We start from the raw sequence: 20544 nt of genomic DNA, 5'->3' as shown, positions 1-20544 counted from the left end.
GACTGACATTGGTGCGAGAGGGAAACCTGTCAGTGTTATTCTTGCTTGAATAATACACTACTTTGTCCTCCGGATTTAACCTAAATCCATTGATCCAATGTACATAATAGCACTTGCCCTTAAAAAAGTATGCAGGCACCATTCAAAGTGAGTCATAGTAGGTGCAACTGCAGCCTTCAGTGGTTTCTAAGGACCTAATCCATATTTCCTTGTTTATTTCATTGAAGATAGAATTTACATTTTTACGTGTGAGATTTTAGCCAGATATATTTACTGAATTTATTGAAATTTTTCTCTATGAAATTTGAATCTATCTGGTACCCATTTACTCCTCTCTATGACTTTGATAGGAAACTCAAAAAAATAATTTAAATATTTTGGGTTTTATTTTTCAGCTATCAATAACCCATGTGGTGCCAATAACGGCGGGTGTAGTCACCTATGTCTTCTTGTTCCATCGACCATCGAAGGACATACAACCTTTTCGTGCGCATGTCCAAATAACTTTGAGTTGAGGCCTGATAGAAAAACCTGTGAGGCACAGTGCACTAATCAGCAGTTTAAATGCACTGACAATGACAAATGTATACCTTCATACTGGATGTGCGACGGTGAGCTTGACTGTCACGACGGCTCAGATGAACCTGATACATGTGGTGAGTATTTCTTTAAAATGCTTGAGGCTGGCCATCCTAAAAACCAGCGTTCTGTCACTGATTGTTAAACTGAGTAATTACAGTAGCATAAGAATGTGGCAGTAATGTATACTTTAGTACATAGAAAATCTGTAATACTTTTATGCATAACTTTGGCATATAGTAAGTTGATTCCAGTAGATGATCTATCATTTTAAAGATTATTGTGTGGAGAATGTGATTATATTGAAAAAGTAAATATTCAAGTTTTCTCTGATGCTGGTTTTGGCATGACAAGCCTCACTTTTACTTGACTGTAAGTTTAACTGATGCCTTGGAATAGAGAAGTCAGAGCTTAAATGCAAAAACTAATTAAGGAATATTTATAAAATTTAGTTGAGCAGTACAGATAAAGAATAGGTGAATAGTCTTTGGGTTTAAAAGTGGCAAGATACGCACTTGAACAAGTGCACACTCTAGTGTTATTATATATATGAGCTATCATTTGTAGAAGTGCTTTTGATTTTCTTGGTTTTCTATTTTTAGCCCATAGGTCATGCACTCCAGGTCAGTTTCAATGTGATAATGGAGCATGCATTGTAGCCAACTTTTTATGTGATGATGAAGATGATTGCGGTGATCATTCAGACGAGGATCATTGTGGTAATTAAAATATTATTACTGATTATTATTTTGTTCTATATTATTATTATTATTATTATTATTATTATTAATCATCATTATTATTTCCAGTATAATATTTAAATCATCACACATTGTCATCTTTGCTTTAGTTAGTCATTAGCATCATCATCATCATCTTCATTATGATCATCTCATTGTCATCATCACCATCATTATCATTACTGACACAACTGGCTCAGGTGCACTTTAAAGAACTCAGCACATCCTTCGAGAAACATACAGAGATACTCTGGTGTTCCTGTTCATCCGGCCCCTGTCGTGGACAGACGAAAGTTCACCTATGACAGGTGATGGCACATTATAAGTTACCCTTTGGGGAGAAGGAATATTTTGAGTGAGTTGGTCCATGCCTGTGAACAATTTAGCCCAGTAAACTACAAGTCACTGGTTATTTCAAGCCTTGCTTATCATCATCATCGTCATCATCATCATCATCATTGTCATGATCATGATCATCATTATCATTACCACCATCAATGTTATCAGCTTTTTCACCTTCATCATTAGCATCATCATTGTCATTACCGTCACTATTTTTAGCACTATCATCCTCATCTTTATCATCATCATCATTAGTATCACCATGAATAATCATGATCAAATAACTTCATTTAGTTTCAAGTGTTAATTCTTTATTTAACCAATAATAATGATAATAATAATAATAATAATACAGTAATTCTTATAATAATAATAATAATAATAATAATCCTTTACTATTTATTTACAATTTCTAATGAAAATAATACCAATAATGGTGTTGATTTTACAAATATTAGTATTGTAATTAGATTCTATCAATGATGTCAATCTAATCTAATCTAATCTGTTCACACTATCAACTTTTATGTGACAAATTTGTGTGATGAGCCCATATATGGGCATTGATGGCATATTACACCCAAATATGGGCATATCACATTTAAATCAATCTAAAACCTACAGTAGGATAATGTGTACTTGATTGCAGACACCAGTGAGTGTAATCCTTGGGAATTCCGCTGTAACAACGGACAATGTATCAACCAGCAAGAGGTCTGCCAGCAAAGAAAACATTGTGCTGATGGTTCTGATGAACACGCGGTGACATGCAGTAAGTTGAGAATTACTTAAATTACAAAGAGGTGGTCTTTATGTGAATATTAAGTATACAGTAATTAAAATTATAATTGTACACATCATTTGCATAAAATATATATGTATCTTATTGAATTTCGTATGACCATTCTTGGTTTATTTATATTGCTGTGTAACAACATTCAGAAACACATAAATATCTGGGACAACATGTATTTTTTGAGACATGCGCATATTCCTGATCCTGTTTTGATTGAACAGTTAAGGTTAACACTCAGGAAATGTCCATTTGATTGTACATGCTATGTTCACTCTTCAACTCTATAATATATAATTATTTTTACAATGATACTCAATATCCTTTTTAACATTGAATATTTTAACATATTGTATATATTTCATATTTTACCTAATATATACTGTACTGTAAAACCTCGAATTGATGCCCATTTGAATTGAAGCCCGATCTTTAGCAAAATTAGCCTCGAAAAGAAGCCCATGGGCTTCTTTTCAAGATAGCATAGGCTCCTTTTCAAGATAGTAGAGTACATACACTGTACATGAATTTTAAAAAACAAAATTAATTAAAAACAAGCTTGGTTTATACAGTAGGTTCAGTGTTTTATTACCCGTTAAATACATTCTCATGATACAGATTGATGTTACAGATGCCTTATTTATTGTTTTATAGTACAAATTAAAAAAATTTACAGCATTCATTTTGAAAAGAAGCCTCTTTCTTTACAAAAGTAGCCTCAAAAGGAAGCCCACCTTAAAAACAAGACCATTCAAAGGTAAAAAAAAGAAGCCCGGGGGTTCAATTGGAGGTTTTATGATAAGTCAATATTTTAAATTGTACAAACAAAAAAATGTTTATTTTAATGTACATTTGTATTTTTAGCTCCGATGAGGAGCTCTAGGAATACCCGGCTGTTTGATTAATAGATCTTTTGTGGGATCTTTTTTGTATGGACGGCCGTTACGGCCAATATACTCTACTGCCTCTATTATACTGCCTTCATCGGAGCTTTTGAGATTACGAAACCTTGTTTTATGGACAAATCAATGAATCTTGAATCTTGTATACTCTGAATATTTCTTCATTTTCCTTCAACAGATAACAGAAACTGTTCTCTTGGGTACTTCCAATGTGACAATGGATACTGCATCCCAGATTCCTGGTACTGCGATCTTGACAATGATTGTGGTGATAGCAGTGATGAGCCTCATCACATATGCCGTATGTTTCACCAAAGAGTAGTATAGAAAGATAAGAAAGCACAGTGCTGTGTGAAAATACATCATGCCCTTAGTTACGCCATGGACCCTCTGGACCTTCCTACTGGATAGAAGCGTTTGCAATAAGTATCCGGAGGACAAACTAAAGAAACAAACAAACTGATGCTAGCGGGTATATTCCCATAGCTGTAATGACTGCATTCAAACTGTGTGTTGATGGCTTATCGTTCGCTTGTGCACATAATGGACAGACTGTGCTTTCTTGCCTTTCAATACTCTTTGTTTTCAACTTTTACTAATAGTTTTAAATCTAAGAGCAATTTAATAACTCAATGTTTGGCATTGAATTAGTTATAGAAGACTTTATTAGACCTTGTTGGGCTGTAACCCCTGAAAATTAGTGTATTTAGAAAATATTTACTGCAAAAAAATGATAGAAACACTTAGGTTTTTATCATTTTTTTATAATTAGGTGAGACTTTTTTATTCCTTGTTTCTCGATCTCTTTTCTTAAAGATCGTCAGAGGAGGGTGCAAAAAAATAAAATATATTTATATTTAGCAAATAGTTAGACGGAGGAGAAAATAAAAATAAAATTTTATTGATGAATATAAACAGTGTAAAAATGCTTATAATTAGGAAGAAATATACGTTTCTAATTTTTGGAGATTTCAAGGCAGCATCAGGCATAATACAAATAAAGAAAAACTTATCTTATTTTTTTCTGACATTTCCATTTTTTGTGGTAATGGGTACGCTAATTAGCCAAAAATGAAAGTGTAATTTTACTTAAAATCATCATTATTATAATCATGGTACACATTTTTTTAATTCAGTGATTTCTATGCTCAAGTCAATAGCTTATATGTTATTGCAATATTTTATGATTGTTTGTCATTTTCCAGACATTAAATCTTAAAATTACCATTTGTGTCCTTACAGAGAGTGGGACTTGTCCTACTGGTTGGTTTTCATGTGTCAATAACTATCGTTGTATTCCTGAATATGCCGTGTGTGATGGTATTGACCATTGCCGTAGTGGTGGTTCTGATGAATGGTTCTCCATGTGCAGTAAGCTCATATTATTAATATTATGATATTATTCTATGACGTTTTTTAATGATGGTGCACCATTTTATAATTATTGTTATTATTATTAGGTGCGACAGCATATCTCCTATTGTTTTTCTTAAGATTTTTATATATTTTTTTTTTTATTCTTTTCCATATTTTTTTTTTTTATTCTTTTCCTCCTTTTTTTTGTTTGCGGCTTTTCTCAACGACAAAGGCTATTTGGCTAGCATTTAATATACATCTGAAGTGTTTTGCATGTGAAGTGTTTTGGGTGACGTCACAGTCATGTGACATCATCTACGTGCCATTTTGTGAAATTTTAGGATTGATCATAAATTCCTAACCAATGGGCAATATTCCATGAATCTTGACACAAGCATACTTCCTATCAACAGTAACCTTTCTGTTTTCATCACCGTTTTCCTGTGCATCATGGCGTGCGCAAACGTGACTGTTAAAATTTGAAAATTTTCCTGTGCGTCATGGTGTGCGCAAATGTGACTGTTAAAATTTGAAAATGCTCAAAATAATTTTTGACTTGAAGATCACTTTTGGACCAATTTAAAGCATGTTTCAGGCCATTTTGAGAATTTCAAAATTTTCTCGGTGTGGAAAACTATTGGACCCTATGTATCAACTAAAAGTCTAGTTATTAATTTATTTTTATTATTATTAATTTATTATTGTTATTAATAATACAGTTCATGTTTTATGCCTACTGTTTCTACCAAATATATATATATTTTTTTTTTTATGTATAAAAAGAGCAGCAGGTATCAAATATTGTATATCAAATTTTAAAATTTACTAAATGTTGGTTGATCACATGATATACATGATATACAATATTGACTGCCACCTTTTTTTTTTTTAAATGAAAACTTTTTGTTTTCTGTAGGGGCTCGAACTTGCAGTCCAGATGAGTTCCGTTGCAGTAATAACAAATGTATTCCTTTACGATGGCAGTGTGATTATGATGATGATTGTGGTGATAATACAGATGAAGTTAACTGCAGTAAGTTATAGGATTTTGACAAGTCCAAAAAAAATGTAGGCCTACTATATATAAACTGATGTTCTTTTGATATGATAATAATTCTGGTATTATAGGTGTTCATCTGATATATATCAAAGATGGCATCAAAGTATAAAATTTGTTTATCTGGTAATCGCAGGTGTTCATCTGATATTACTGGTTTTCATCAGTTGTTACAAGTGTTCATCTGGTACTGCAGATGTTCTTCTGGTATTACAGATAAACACCTGTACTAGCAGGTGTTCATCTGGTATTGCAGGTGTTCATCAGGTATTACAGATAAATGTATTATATTATAGATAAACACCTGTACTACCAGGCATTTATCTATGACAGGTGTTCATCTAGTATAAGTGTGTTTATCTGGTATTACAGGGGTTTATCTAGTATCACTGGGGTTCATCTTGTGATTTTCATCTGGTAATAGTTATACCTGATATTTCAGACTATAGAGCCTGCAGTGAAAGTGAGCATGAATGTTCGACTGGTTTTTGCATTCCTTGGTATCAAATTTGTAATTACGAAGAGGATTGTGCAGATGGATCTGATGAAGAAAAGTGCAGTAAGAATTTCTTATATTTTTTTTTTTTATTTAGTTCAATATACATTTCAAACTTTACATATTTAAGTGAAATGAGTTGCTTGCGGGCTGAAATTGCTTTATGGTATTAATGAAATGATTGCTAATGAGTTAATAGAATATTAGTATAAAATGGTTTAGCGTACTGTAGCTTTCGCTGCCTTCTCAAGAGCTTCATTTAGCGGACTCTATGTAACTGAATAACCTTTAAATACAGTCATGTTACTTCTCCAATTGGAATAGTCATATTCACACCAGATCACCGTAGATGGCTGGGAAATCAGAGAAGTTAATAAAGAAGTTAATAACTAAGATAAGGATGAATGTTATACTGATATAAAAATAATTCAATATTTATATAGCACCTCCCAATATGATGATGACAATTAGTGATGATAGTGGTAATAGGTGAATGTGAAAGATGGTGATAAAGAAACTTTTGTTTTATTTGAACATTAACAAATAAACTATTAAAATAGATTATGATGATTCTATTTATAAAGCATGTTTTTAACTTTCACAAATTGTGCTCATGATATGCTTCTCAAAGTGTGCTCGTGATATGCTTGGTTATTTTCAATTCCAAAGGTGAAAGAGATTGTGGGTTCAATTTCCACCAATGTGCGTCGGGACACTGCATCCCAGATGCATATGTTTGTGATCGTTATCCCGATTGTTTCGGTGGCGATGATGAAGCAAGTTGCAGTAAGTAAATATATTTATTATCGTATATGTCAGATTATCAAATTTCTTTTCAAAAAAAAACCCAAATCTCTTATGTTTGTGCCTGTTGCAAAATTATACATGCAGCATAATTATTTTGTATTCAGTGTCGAAAATTTCATATTTTTTCTTTATTATGGATAGTATTTTACACATTACAAGTTATTTTAGTCTATTTCGTCAATATTTCCTGGATAAAATGACTAATTGCCATTGTTCCCTTAAGAACATGCCTATGACAAAAATAGAACCGACCGATTGTCCCAGCATGTGTCAACGAGTGTTATTTCACATATTGCATGTTCTTATATTTCTAGATAGCACACAATGCAATGAGGGTGAATTTAGTTGTAGCAATGATGTCTGTGTTCCTGTAAGGTATGTTTGTGATGGAGATAATGACTGTGGTGATAATAGTGATGAACAACAAAACTGTGGTAAGTGACAGTGGCATATCTACCAGGATGCTATGGTGCGCAAAGCCCCCCACCCTCGAAAAAAAGCTTGCACACCAGTTTTCTCCCCTACCCCGCCCACTGGAAATTTTCAAAGCATAGTGTGTAATATAGTACAATCCATTCACACAGCGCATGACAACAATTACCATACAGGCAACTGCACTGTGTGTAAATAGGCCTTAATACATGGATCAAAGGTTGAATTCATGTCAATAGAAAAAATGTGATATCACTCAATCTCTGAATGACAAGATGTATGCCAATTTCCTTTCAAACAGAATTCATTTTTAAAAGTTCTAAAGTTTTATTCACCCCATTTCTGAGACCAGTCTTTATCTTCCTGTTATTTGAGGGTTGCCATCCCAAAACAGGCATGAGTGACCCAAAAATGAAAATTGAATTTTTAATATACAGTAAAATCATTATTTAGGGGACCAAGAAAGTGTCCCTTTAGTAGCGGTTTTTGGCATATTGTCGTATAATGATTCTTCTGTTATTTTAAACCTAAGAATAAGTTACCGTTGAATAATAGCAATAATTTGCAATGCAAAGAGTAATTCATTTAAGATATGAAATTAACAGATATGTACAGTAATTAAAACTACAAAAGTTGTATATGTTCCTAATATTGTTTCATGATTCGAGTGCAAGGTTAATCACCAAAATATTCTTTTTTTAAATATTGAGCTTTCTATTGAATGTGCTAAAGATAGAATCATGAGTAACAGGGTACAGGCTATACAGTATAAATTAGAATCTTATATGAAAATACACAACAAGAAATCTCCATGGTTATTTATTCAAAATTTATAAGATTGTATTTATACGAAGTAACACATCACTATTCATATACCAATATATGTGTCTTCTGAATAGTCTCAATGGAAGATTTCTTCTGTATTCTTATTATTCTCCACATAATAAGCTTTAAACTGATGGGTCATTTTACTTGAATCAACTTATTATTGCCAAAGCTCTGAGTGAAAGTATTATGGCTTCTCTATACTTAATTATATGCTGCCACATTCTTTATGCTAAATACTCAGTTAACAGTTTTGGTGACAGTACGCTGGTTTTTAGAATGGCAAGCCTCATTTTTGCTTGAATAATTTTTTTTTTTTAGTATCAATCTTCTTTTGGAGTTGAATGGTTTAGTGGTTAAGATGCTTGCCTTCTAATCCCAGGTCCTGGTTCAATTCTTGTCACAGCAGGACTTTTTCTGGTGACTAAAATCAACTCTAATTCCTAGGCCTCAAAAGAGATTTGATTTATGAAGCATCATTCCATCCTGTAATTGGCAAGTGTACTTGCTGTTGGATGTGAAGGAAATAAACAAAATAAATATTGTTATGATTCTTTTATCAAAGAATTTATGGGTTTTTGTTTTTTTTTACATTGGAATTATTCAGCTGAATGCCCTGCAGATAAATTTACATGCTTATCGACCGGTTCTTGCATACATAGTATCTTGAAATGCAATGGTTTTGAGGATTGCGACGATGGTTCTGATGAAACGGACACATCTTGTAAGTCAACATTTTTTTTAGAGGAACTTCATTTGGGGAAAATATATGTGTTATTATGATTTTTGATAATTACTATTATACAAATTTCATTGGTTATCAAGCATGTTGATGTTATAGCAAACGTATCTTCATTGGATTTTAGGCAATTTGATGAGTTAAATTGCAGTCTTGCACAATCATGAAGGTAGCACAGAGCGTCTCACAAGTTCTACTAGTTGGTTAAATTCTGTTGTTCTTAACTTTTTCTTAACTTTCAAGATGCACTGAGACAGTGGTATAATGTACAGTTACAGGTTTTATTGTTGCATTAAGCCAAGTACTCACTGCGCCCGGCAGCCAACGCGTGCGGAACGGATCGTTTTTATTGATCCGCAAATAATGTCGTGTCCTCTAAGGCTCACTGAGAGCAGAGTTGGATTCGAAGGTCATACGGTCGTTTTATGATGGCAGTAATGCCCAGCTTCAAGCTACGTTTACATTAGACACGATAACAACACTATAAAAAAGTGCTCAGTGTTGAAGAATATAAATAACGCGATGATATGTCGTGTCATTATCGTGTCTAGTGTAAATGGAGCTTAAATCCGGCAGCTAGTAATTATGCCTGGAATTAATTTGAAACACTAAATAGAAAAATTACTTATTTATGTTAACTTTGATCTTCTTCAGGCATTCCTCACCCAAAGGTTTGCGAACCAGACGAGTTTAAGTGCGAGAACTCTCGGTGTGTGCCAGTAATTGATGTTTGCAACACGTTTGATAATTGTGGTGATAACTCAGATGAACATGGTTGCCGTAAGTTTAAAATTGCAGTTGACAAATTATTAGCAATTGTCATAATGTATTGTTTACATGTCTGTCTCTTCCAAGTTCCATAGTTGCTGTAATTATTATTTGTTATTGTTTATTATTTTATTGTTGTTGTCATTATATGTTGTTTTTCTTTTTTATTCAGACAAAAACACTGGTGGAGTAAATGAATGCGAGCCTGGTGGAATTGCTAATTGTGAAAGAGTTTGCACCGATTTAGAAGATGGATTTGCATGTTCGTGTGGAGAGGGATACAGACTAAGTGATGTGGATAAGTTCAGCTGTATAGGTTAGTATTCCATTTAATTTTATAGGCAGCTAGTCAGATAGGCAAGTTTTCACATATGCAAAGTGATAGACAGATGGGCAAGAGAGAAAATGCAGAAAGAAGTAGACAGGAGGGTAACCAGACAGATAGACAGGCAATTTGCTGGACATATACACAGACAGGCTAGTAGTCGGACAGACAGGCTGGTATGCTGGTAACCCAGTATTATTCAGGCATGTAGTGTTGCTAGGCAGGCAAATAGGTTGCCTGGCACAGCTACTGTAGGCAAGAATTAGTCAGACAATAATTTGTAGTACATTGTGTACTATATAGTGCATCAGGCTGACAAGTGCAGAATTATACATTTGTCGCATGGGCAGTCAGAGACAGATCCAGAGATGTCCAAAAAGTGGGGGCGGGGGTGACCGAAATTGGGGCCGATCAAGAAAACACTACCCTAGGGGGTCTGGGGGGCATTCCCCACAAAAAAATTTTCTAAACGCCTGAAAATAACCTCCGAGGAAATTTGGGGAATCTTTTTTTTTTCTTTCTTTCCACTAAAATTATCTCACCATAGCTGGATATGAACGGGGCCGGCTGTGCTGATTTCTTATTTGATTTTTAATTAGATTACAATGAGTGTGATGACAACCCATGCCATCAGGTGTGTGTGAATACCAAAGGTAACTACAGCTGCCAATGTGCTGTAGGCTACGTTGATGCAAGCAGTGACGGCACAAATTGTAAACCAGAAAGTAAGTTAAAAATGTATTTAATATGTGTTTTATTAGGTTTTAAAGCTACATTTATTTTGTGTTAAAATGTAAAGTACATAGACTTTAAGCATATGTATTGTTACTGCTCAACACATTTAAAAGGAGCAAAGCAAGGAATGGTGGTGGCACAGGTAACTTCTATACTATAGATCTTCAGGTGATGAACTACAGCTTTCTTGAACTTTTCTTATCATGTACTATGCTATATCGAGTTGAAATTTCTAATTATTATTATTGTTGTTATTCTTGTTAATATTATTATTTTGCTAATTATATAGCTATTATTTTTGTCATGGTTATTCAATGCTATTTTGAGAATTTCATTTGCAACATATCATTTGTTTATTATTATTGTTGTTTTTGTTGCTATTATTTATTTAATTATCAATAAATGCTTACTGTAATACATTTATTTATATGAAATATCTTTATATTTCCTTTTACGTTTTTTTCTCATATATATTTTCAGCTGGAGATGAGTATCTTATATTCACCGATGGACCTTACATTAATCTCTATCACTTCAACACTCGACAAATTGAGGAATTTTCTTCAGACCAAGGAAGAATAGAAGATTTGGATTATGATGCAACAACTAGTAAGTTATGACATAACAACAGAAGTAGGGTGAGGTGTTGTGGCAATGAAACAAGTTCTCGTAATCTCAGAAGCTTGATGAGCGCAGTATAATAGAGCCAGTAGAGCATATTGGCCCTAACGGCCGCCCATACAAAAAAAACTCTATTAATCAATCAGCCAAGTGTTTCTAGAGTTCCTCATCAGGGCTAAAAATGGAGCATGATGTTTTAGTTGGGTATGGGAGCAATAATGATCATAAATGAAGAGAGCAGATTAGCTCAGTCGGCCAAACTGGTGGTAGCCACTGTGTGTGCGCTGAACCGTTGAGATCTCTTGGTGCCCTGTTCAATTCCCATCGCTGCTTTCCTTGTGTTTCAGCTGGACTGCTGAAATGCAAGTTTTTTTATTTTATTTTATTTTTTTTATTTATTCATTCTGAAGTAATTATAAGTAAAATACATTCAAGGATAAAAACACAGAAAAGTACAGAAAAGCAACTTATTTCCACTGTGGTCCCCTAATGAGTTACAAAAGCTGTTGGTCCTGTGGTGCATTTATGGCCATTGTACACGTTCAAGAACACAGTACACTCTTAGAAAAAGCGACGGGATTGTCTCCGGGTGTACTGCCCAGTCACCACCAGAAGGACCCCGCTGGAATTAAGTCTTTTTTAGATTTTTGTGGGTTATCCTTGGTGTTTACACCAAATAAACCCAATCCAATCCACGATGGGACAGTCATAAAAGGAATAGGGAAAGCAATGCTTGTTACGAGTAGTACGGGGCAACTTGATTTTGCCAAGAGCTTTCACCATTATTATTTACATCATTTTCTTTCAGCCACATAATTGGTAATCTATCTTTTAAAAAAATTAACATACATTTTCCTTTGCTGTCCAGGTGAGCTGTACTGGATTAATTCTCAAAGCTCTGAAATCATGCGATCTAACTTAGCAGGTACCAATCGGGGTCAGCTTCAAGAGATCAGAGATCAATTGATCCGGCCTAGAGGAATAGCATGCGATTGGGTTGCTGGGTTAGTACACTGTAGTATACTTGTCTATTTTTTGAGAATTTGTATATTGTGAAATACCGTAGTTTTTTCGCACTTATCGTGTCTGTCCTTATTATTGGATACAAAGTGTGCAACCTTGTGCTGTCTCTAATATTCTTATTTTATAGTAATTACTGCAATATTTTGAATTTTTGTTATTTTTAGGAACATCTACTGGACTGATTGGGGAGATTCGGATATTCTTGAAACTCGCAGAAGACGTGCTCTTAGTGCAAAACCAAGTATATCTGTTGCCGACAAAGATGGAAACTATTCTAGAATCTTATTGGATACCGACCTCGACAAGCCATTCTCTATTGTGGTTAATCCTGCAAAAGGGTAAGACATTCATAGGATTGTTATTTTTATGTATAATATACAGTATCATACAATAACAATTTACTTTATATAAACTTTTTAAACCAATTAATCGTCCCTAGCCTCATTTATTGGGTGGAACAAGGAGAATTCCCTAAAATTGAGGTAGCATGGATGAATGGAGAGAACCGAGAAGAACTTGTAACTCGTGACCTAATTGAGCCTACTGGTTTAACTATTGACTTCGCTAACTACCAGACTGTGTATTTTGCTGACCGGAAGGAGAACTTGATTTTCTCAATGAATTTCGATGGCAGTAATGCCAGAGCCATCAAGGGTGGAGGCAAGTTTATTGTATTGTGTTGTATTTTCTTCCACTTTAATATTTTGTTCTCTTTTTTGTTATTTATAATTAAAATATGTATTATAATTATTATTTCGTACCAAGAATTTGGCATATAATGTATTTAAGCTGAACTATTAAAAATTGAGCGTAATCTTATACTATTCCACGTACAAGACATTTTAAAAAGAAAGAAAAGGCTTTCATTGTACATTGTGAATACTTACTTGGATAAATAAAAAATTTTTTTTGTTTTTGTAATCTAGAACACCCCTCTAAAATAATGGAACAGGCCATTATATTGTTGGAGAGTTAATTTGTAATCTGTTTTCACATTTGAATTCGCCACAAATGCTTTTTAGCATAGTACCTTTAACTGTTCGCTGTTAAAGGAATATGTAACATGTTTGATTCACAAAGATGAACTATTGATTTTCATTTATTTCATTCTTTGAAAGATTCCTCTTCTGGTATGTTCCTCAATAAATATCACAAAATTTGTATTTCTATCATATATTTGCTGGTTGTTAACACTCTGCCCTCCAAACATGGAGATCTCCGTGTTTTGTTACGCAACACTTGACCACCAAACATGGAGATCTCCATGTTTCTGGTTTTTTTTATGGAATCCAATAGACGGGGTAATTACCGACATGTACTAAAATTTGAACACTATATTCAGTCTGGACCGTAAGTGTTTCCCTATTCATTTGTTTACATTAGCGTAGAGCGGTATTGCTTTACTTTCACGAAATCACAATTATCTTAGCTTCATTGTGTGAAATTGCATAATGCTCCATTTTCATTTTACTGTTATGGTCACAGATTGTGATTAGAATAAAGTGTTTAGTACCATTGTAAAGCTAAAATGATTGTAGTTCTTGTAGTATTCACTACATGTCAATCTGATCACATACGCACTCTCAACAAGCTTCGGAAAAGTGTTAAAATTTGCTAAAAAGTCTGGCGGTGGCTGATACCATTTTTCCAAACCCCTGGCGGTCAGAGTGTTAAACAAAGATAGACTAGTAATTATTCATCACATTTAAAAGAAAATATATGTTATGTTTTCCTAATATGAACAATACGATTTTAACATTACAATGTGTTATTTTCTCCTTAATTTATGGTCTTGTACTTAATTGTTTTTTCTTTACAGATTTATTAAACCCTTATCAAATGGATGTCTTTGGAATTTATTTCTATTGGTCAACTAGTAGTTTTAAAGAAGCAGGTCAAATCTTAAATTCAGATAAGCTTCGCAGTGACATAAGTATGACAGTACCTAGTATTGGTCGACATGCTGCACTCAAAATATACCATAAAGAAAGATATCCTTCATGTATGTAAATCAATTTAATTTTGTTTACAGAAAATAATTAAAAATACATATAAATAATATTAAAAATAAATATTAAAAGTTATAATATCACACATTATGCTAAAGCGAGACTTTATTTATTCTTGTTTCTTGAACTTATTTTTTGATTGTCAGAGGGAAGAAATGATAAATAAAATTTGTTTTGTTATCTACCAAATGGTGTTGCCAGAAACATCCGGATGGGGGAGAAAATAAAAGTAAAATTTTTATTGTTGAATGTAAACCATGTAGTAATGGGATGGTTAAATGCTTTAATGCTATATACAGGTCTCCCTCCAGTTAAAGACTGCGTTTGGGAACAAGGTATATAAAAAGTTTCACCTAAATTAAGATTTGCTCTTTTTACCTAGAAAACCATTTACTATTAATAAATGGTTTTCTAGGTATGTATCAATCAATGTATTTGTACAATATATTTCTACTTTTCTATAGCATTCTTATGCTGTTCAGTAATACAGTTGAAACTCAATGTGCAACTACCTGTCAAGCAACCACTTGCCTAAAGCAGATATGCCAAGCACTCTGATTATGGCGGAGTTACTCTGTTTATTTAAGCAAAACTCAACACTCTTATTTTGGGTAGAAAATTTCCGCTTTTTGCACATTTCGGCCAGCTGAATTAAATAGCGCATTTCCGAATAATAAAATCCTTTGATTAGATAAGAAGACGACCAGTCAATTTATCCTGAAAAAACTCTGAACTGTATACAAAAAAGTAATTCACGCTCCACGGTCTACTGATTTCGGAAAAACAATTTTTATCGGCCAAAACGCTGTCAGAGTTGCACTCTGAACTGTAAAGCGCTCCATAGTCTACTGATTTCATAACAACAACAGTGTAGTAAACAACGAGTACAAAAAATGGAAAGAAATGTTTATATTTTAAAATCCGATCACATTGGTACATGTCTTGAAGCAAAAAATTATTTTTTTCTGATGGCGATTTAACATAGTAATCCTCTCACATTCCCAAAACTCCTCTCAAAAGGTTTTCAGACTCCTCTTGTTGGCCTTGTAGGGATTGCATGTCTGCAAAAGCCTTTTTTGTTTCACGTTCAGTCACTGCATTTGATGCCTCTTGTGAAGCCTACCCCTCGTCAGCACCCAACTCTTATAAGCAGCCACAACTACTTAGAACTTAAAGAATTTCATTTACCTGTAGTATTATGTACCTCTTGCAGGTCAACAAACACAACTTGCATGTGGCTGCAAAACCCTATTAAAATATTAGTTATTACAAATTATGTTGTACTTATCATTTTTACCCGAGACTTGACATCACATTAGGTTTGGGCCTCACATACTTATTGTGTATTCTCGTAAGGGACCATCTCTTGTAAGCGACCACTTTCCAGGACTTGAGGTTGGTTGCTGTATGTGAGGTTCAACTGTATTTTACTAGTACTTTTAGTAGTTTCATACTATTCAGAGTGGTAAGTCCTATACTTATTTGATTTATTCTGTCTTTAAAGTGATAACAATTTGCAGCACTGATTTTACTATTCATGTATCAACGAAAACAAAGAAGTGAATTTCTGTTCACATTTATTTCCTTCAGTTTCAAATCCATGTGCAAATCACCCATGTAGTCACCTTTGCCTGATAGTGCCTGAAGGAAATGGTGCAGAGGACATGGATTATCAGTGTGCTTGTCCAGATGGCTTTGGATTTATTGATGAAAATACTTGTGTTAAAGGTAAAATAGTCTCCTTCCAATTAAAGACCTCTCTAATTATAGGCCACCTCCAATTAAAGACCACTTTTCTGTGGTCCCAAATTAACAAATGTCTCTATTATTCTGATTAGAGACAAAAGCTACTAAAGACCATTGTAGTCCCCAGTTTCACAAGTGGTCTTTAATTGGAGTGCGACCTTGTTTATTTGGTCTTTTTAACATAAAATTTACTCACCTCTTCTTTTGACCACTATACCTCTCTACTATATACTAATGATCTAATCTATTCATTAGTTTTTGTGAGGTCATTATTAATGTGCTCTTTGAACTTTTCATCCCAATATGTATGGTGTTACCATATATTAGTTTTTGCATACACAAACAATTTTTTTTTTTTTTTATAATTTCCTTCACATCCAATAGCAAGTACACTCGCCACTTACAGGATGAGAATCATGCTTTATAAACCAAGCCTCTTTATGAGGCTTAGAGAGTGGAGTTGTGAGAAAAAGTCCTTCTGTGACAGGAATTGAACCCAGGATCATGGGATCAGAAGGCAAGCATCTTAACCACCGAGCTATTCAACTCCACTCCAGTGGTGCAAACAAAGAAGCAAAATACAGTCAGATAACAGTGCTGAACCTCCCAGTAGTCACTGTCACCAAATATATCTAAACGGTTATAAAACATTATTTCTAACATGTAAATAAAAGAAATGTGATAGAAATTCTTTTTTTGTGAATATTTGCATGGAAGAACCAGTAATTTGGCCCACTTGCAGAACTTACCTAAAACATAATAGAATCATCCATCCCATCACTTGAGATCACAGGAAAGCGGATTTCTTGTCTTTTAGGAGTTGATGAATGCAATTCCAACCCTTGCCGAAATGGTGGTACATGCTCAAGAACAGTATCTGGATACAAATGCTCATGTTTAGACAATTATGATGGTGTCAACTGCGAAGATGTAATTATTATTAGTAAGTGTTTCTTTTATTATTTTGCAAAACAATTAACAATTACTTTCATCATTAATCTATAATGGACCAAGTTCCTCTGAGTCAGGGGTGGGCATAACAGTGGGTCGGGCCAAATTGAATTTTTTATTTTACACTGAAGACCTCACCAGGGGTACTTCCAAAAAAAGACCCTATGCACTGCTTTTGTACCACATTATGCCCAGTTTTATTATTCCTGTTGGACCTTTTTGTAAGGGTTGTTTTTGACAGATGGGTGTTGGGCTGTACAAAATAGGGGTTTTCTAACCAGAGATGGTTGGAGGGGGTGGCGTGTGGCCCCGTAGGCCACACTTTTCCACCACCTGAATCATGAAATTACCTTGGGTATTTGTGGAATATAAGTAATTGTAATAACTTGTAATATTTTCAATAGTATTGTCATGGCTTTTTTTTTTTTTTTTTGGTATTTCAAATGCTGTTACAATTTATTGTAGTGGTTTTTTGTCTTATGATGATGGATGTTTAACTGTATTTTCAATCTGACTCTATTTTAATGAATTTTAACTATAATGTACAGTCAGTCTCTGTCTTTTCCATTATGTTTTTTTATGAGTAAATTAATATGAATATATTTCTAGACTTATTAATACTTTCTTAAAACCTATCGACTAATCTATGTGTTAAGAGACTATGTAACGAATATATGTGTGGAGAGATTCTTGTCATGCTCCTTTTCAACCAAATTATTGTCCCAATTTTTTTAGCTAAAAATGTAAGCAATAAAACAATATTTGTGACATAATAATTATAAGGTTGTTTATTTTAATAGCATGTAATTGCGGTTATGGTGAATGTATTGAAAACAATATGTGCTTGTAAGTATATTATGTAAATCATACATAGTTTCTCCCATAACAATAATGTCCACCAACAGTACATTGCCTTTTAATAAATTAAATGTGAATGTTAATATTCTGATAACAATTAATTACCTTTCTTTCTATATTTTTATGGGTGTGTGTGTGTGAGTTCCATGTTTTTTTCCTGGGTGTCTGGGTTTCGTGTCCATTTTAATGTCTGTTTTGCATTTGTCTGCTGTGTTTCTATTGCTTTGTTGGTATCTGGTAAGGTTGTGTCTTTGGTTTTGTTGAATGTGTCTGTTGATGTGTGTGTCATTTGTGGTTAGGGTGCCCATACGTGTCCCATAGGGGATGTGTGTATCAGTGGCGTATCTACAGGTCTTGAAATGGGGGGGCTGATGGGGGCCTCGATGATCAGCTGAGGGGCACTAACTTGCAAAATATGGTGATTGCTGCGAAGCAGCCAATTCATATTCTTGACAGCAATTTGACCTCTGAAAGGTCATTGTTTGTCAAAAAACGAGTGCCTAAGACGACTGAAAAGCGGAGTTTCCTTTTTTCGTTTTGACGGGTAAATTCAATTACTTTAGGCGACGTTTGTAGACTAACCTACTCGTACCAACGTCTGCATGTCATGCTAGCCTTATCCTACTCTAGGCCTAGACTAGCTAGGATGGTATAGGCCTAGCCTTGAAGACGAAGGTCCAATGAAAAACAACGTCGCTCTTTGATAGCTAACATTGTTTATTTAACATCACAATAATTCATTATTAGACATATAGTTGTTTTTGAATTGTACTCCACAAATCTTGTGACGTCATGGCTCGCTGGCTCACACTTGTGATATGTCTCGCACTTGTGATCAAATAACACTCTGGCTCGCACATTGGCAACACTCTTTGGCAGTCAACTCGCCACTAGAAAACCCGCCCTTGGAAACTTGCCCCATAAAAAAAATGTGCACTACCTTGACCATGCAGTCTTCAAAATAAAAATTGTAACCTTTGGTAATCAACTAAATTTTCCACATACATAGAAATTTTTGAAACTTTATTAAAAAAAACCTAAACCATAATTCACCACACTATAGACACTTTTTGACAAAAATGAAAAATTATGACTTTTTTACCCAATGAGAAGTGTTCTAATATAGACAATGGGTCGTGTCTCATATTATTTGTTATAGTTTTATTATTCATAATTTTCATTTGACTCGCATAAATAATTTTGTTCGAAGAACATTTATATGCATTTGTACTTCGCAGCACTTCACTTGCAATTTGCAATTTCTAGTTTTAAGTGATTTTTAACTACTTGGCCGTGATTTTTTTTGGGGGGGGCGCAAGTAATTTTTGGGGGCGTGCGCCCTCCCCTAGATACGCCACTGGTGTGTATGTGTGTACCTTGCAACTTAATGTATCAATGTTATGTATGTGTTGTTCTGTTGTATATTTGCTGCTAATGTTTTTTTGTTGTGAGTCTCATTTAAGTGATGTGGGTGGTCCTTCTTGTGTATCTGTTGTTGTTCTGTGTGTGTGTGTTTTTGTGTCTTGTCTATCTGTTCTCATTGGGTACTTAATTAGCACTACTGATATTTAATATTTTTAATTCCAATCCAATTCTGTCTCATACCATTTTATAGAACATTTATTTATTTTATTTTATATTTATCTTTTTTAGGTGCAATGATGGTACTATAAGGGATATCTGTGATGAAGAAAATGAGGTTGGTAAAAACACAGATGATGAAAAAGTCTCCCGTAAGTACAGAAAAGAGGCTATGTTATAATTTTATGCAAAAAAAAAAATGTTATCAATATATTTTTTTTAATCTGCCCATCATTTTAGACCACTCGTTAAAGCGAGTGGTCTTACACCATCATGTTTGCGGACAAAACATTTGCTATCAGAGGCTTTATTTCTGAAGATATTTGACTGTAATCAGTGGTATATTGAGGAGAAAGCAGTGGAAATTTAATGTATGAAACACCTTTGGGAAAACGTGATTGGGAAATTCGTGAAATTTGTTTTTAGAATATCCCATGGGATGGATTGTCATGTGAAACCGTGATGTTCATTGGTCAGATTTCTATCATACTGCGTAATTCCACAATTCACGGCCGCTTTTTCTATAAAAAAAAGCACAATTTTGGGCCATGGTAAACCATTAAAACTCTCCCTATGGACTCTACTTGGTATTTTTATTCCATGACCCTAACTGAGGCTGTAGTCAGCACCTTGGTTCTATTGGACACGTGGAACCCCCTATCGGCAAATTTTTGGAGCCTCCGAAAAGCAACTGTTATTTAATTATGTGATGACATTCCATTGCTTGTAACCAGCCTTAAATTTTAGACAAACAATGCAGAGATTTTCTGCTGTCCTCATTTGGTTTAAACATAGTTTTCTTGTTACAATAGTAGTTGTATATTAAGTGTATATAACTTTTGAAATTTCTTTCATTACT

General features: G+C 34.0%; 1 protein-coding gene across 2 annotated transcripts in view; it reads left to right on the top strand.

The window, feature by feature from the left end:
- The window catches only part of LOC117109535 (low-density lipoprotein receptor-related protein 2-like), a 41638-nt gene that overhangs the window by 19163 nt on the left and 1931 nt on the right, over nucleotides 1–20544 (top strand). The window contains exons 12-33 of one of the 2 annotated variants that reach the window (XM_033251907.1): nucleotides 396–656; nucleotides 1182–1298; nucleotides 2311–2433; nucleotides 3535–3657; nucleotides 4599–4727; nucleotides 5629–5745; nucleotides 6212–6328; nucleotides 6935–7051; nucleotides 7387–7506; nucleotides 8937–9053; nucleotides 9723–9848; nucleotides 10009–10152; nucleotides 10761–10886; nucleotides 11377–11505; nucleotides 12386–12521; nucleotides 12705–12878; nucleotides 12980–13200; nucleotides 14360–14542; nucleotides 16140–16277; nucleotides 17113–17235; nucleotides 18047–18092; nucleotides 19758–19837. In XM_033251907.1, the coding sequence (XP_033107798.1) occupies nucleotides 396–656; nucleotides 1182–1298; nucleotides 2311–2433; nucleotides 3535–3657; nucleotides 4599–4727; nucleotides 5629–5745; nucleotides 6212–6328; nucleotides 6935–7051; nucleotides 7387–7506; nucleotides 8937–9053; nucleotides 9723–9848; nucleotides 10009–10152; nucleotides 10761–10886; nucleotides 11377–11505; nucleotides 12386–12521; nucleotides 12705–12878; nucleotides 12980–13200; nucleotides 14360–14542; nucleotides 16140–16277; nucleotides 17113–17235; nucleotides 18047–18092; nucleotides 19758–19837 (2967 nt within the window). Of the gene's footprint in view, nucleotides 1–395; nucleotides 657–1181; nucleotides 1299–2310; nucleotides 2434–3534; nucleotides 3658–4598; nucleotides 4728–5628; nucleotides 5746–6211; nucleotides 6329–6934; nucleotides 7052–7386; nucleotides 7507–8936; nucleotides 9054–9722; nucleotides 9849–10008; nucleotides 10153–10760; nucleotides 10887–11376; nucleotides 11506–12385; nucleotides 12522–12704; nucleotides 12879–12979; nucleotides 13201–14359; nucleotides 14543–16139; nucleotides 16278–17112; nucleotides 17239–18046; nucleotides 18093–19757; nucleotides 19838–20544 lie in introns of both variants that reach the window. The other variant, XM_033251906.1, reaches the window with a different exon arrangement.

The sequence above is a fragment of the Anneissia japonica genome, unplaced genomic scaffold (genome assembly GCF_011630105.1).
Source record: "Anneissia japonica isolate Jap-2015-1 unplaced genomic scaffold, ASM1163010v1 scaffold287829_len2072220_cov186, whole genome shotgun sequence".
Lineage (NCBI taxonomy): Eukaryota > Metazoa > Echinodermata > Crinoidea > Comatulida > Comatulidae > Anneissia > Anneissia japonica.
Note: the sequence above shows the minus strand (reverse complement) of the source record. Positions and strands in the feature narration are given on the sequence as shown.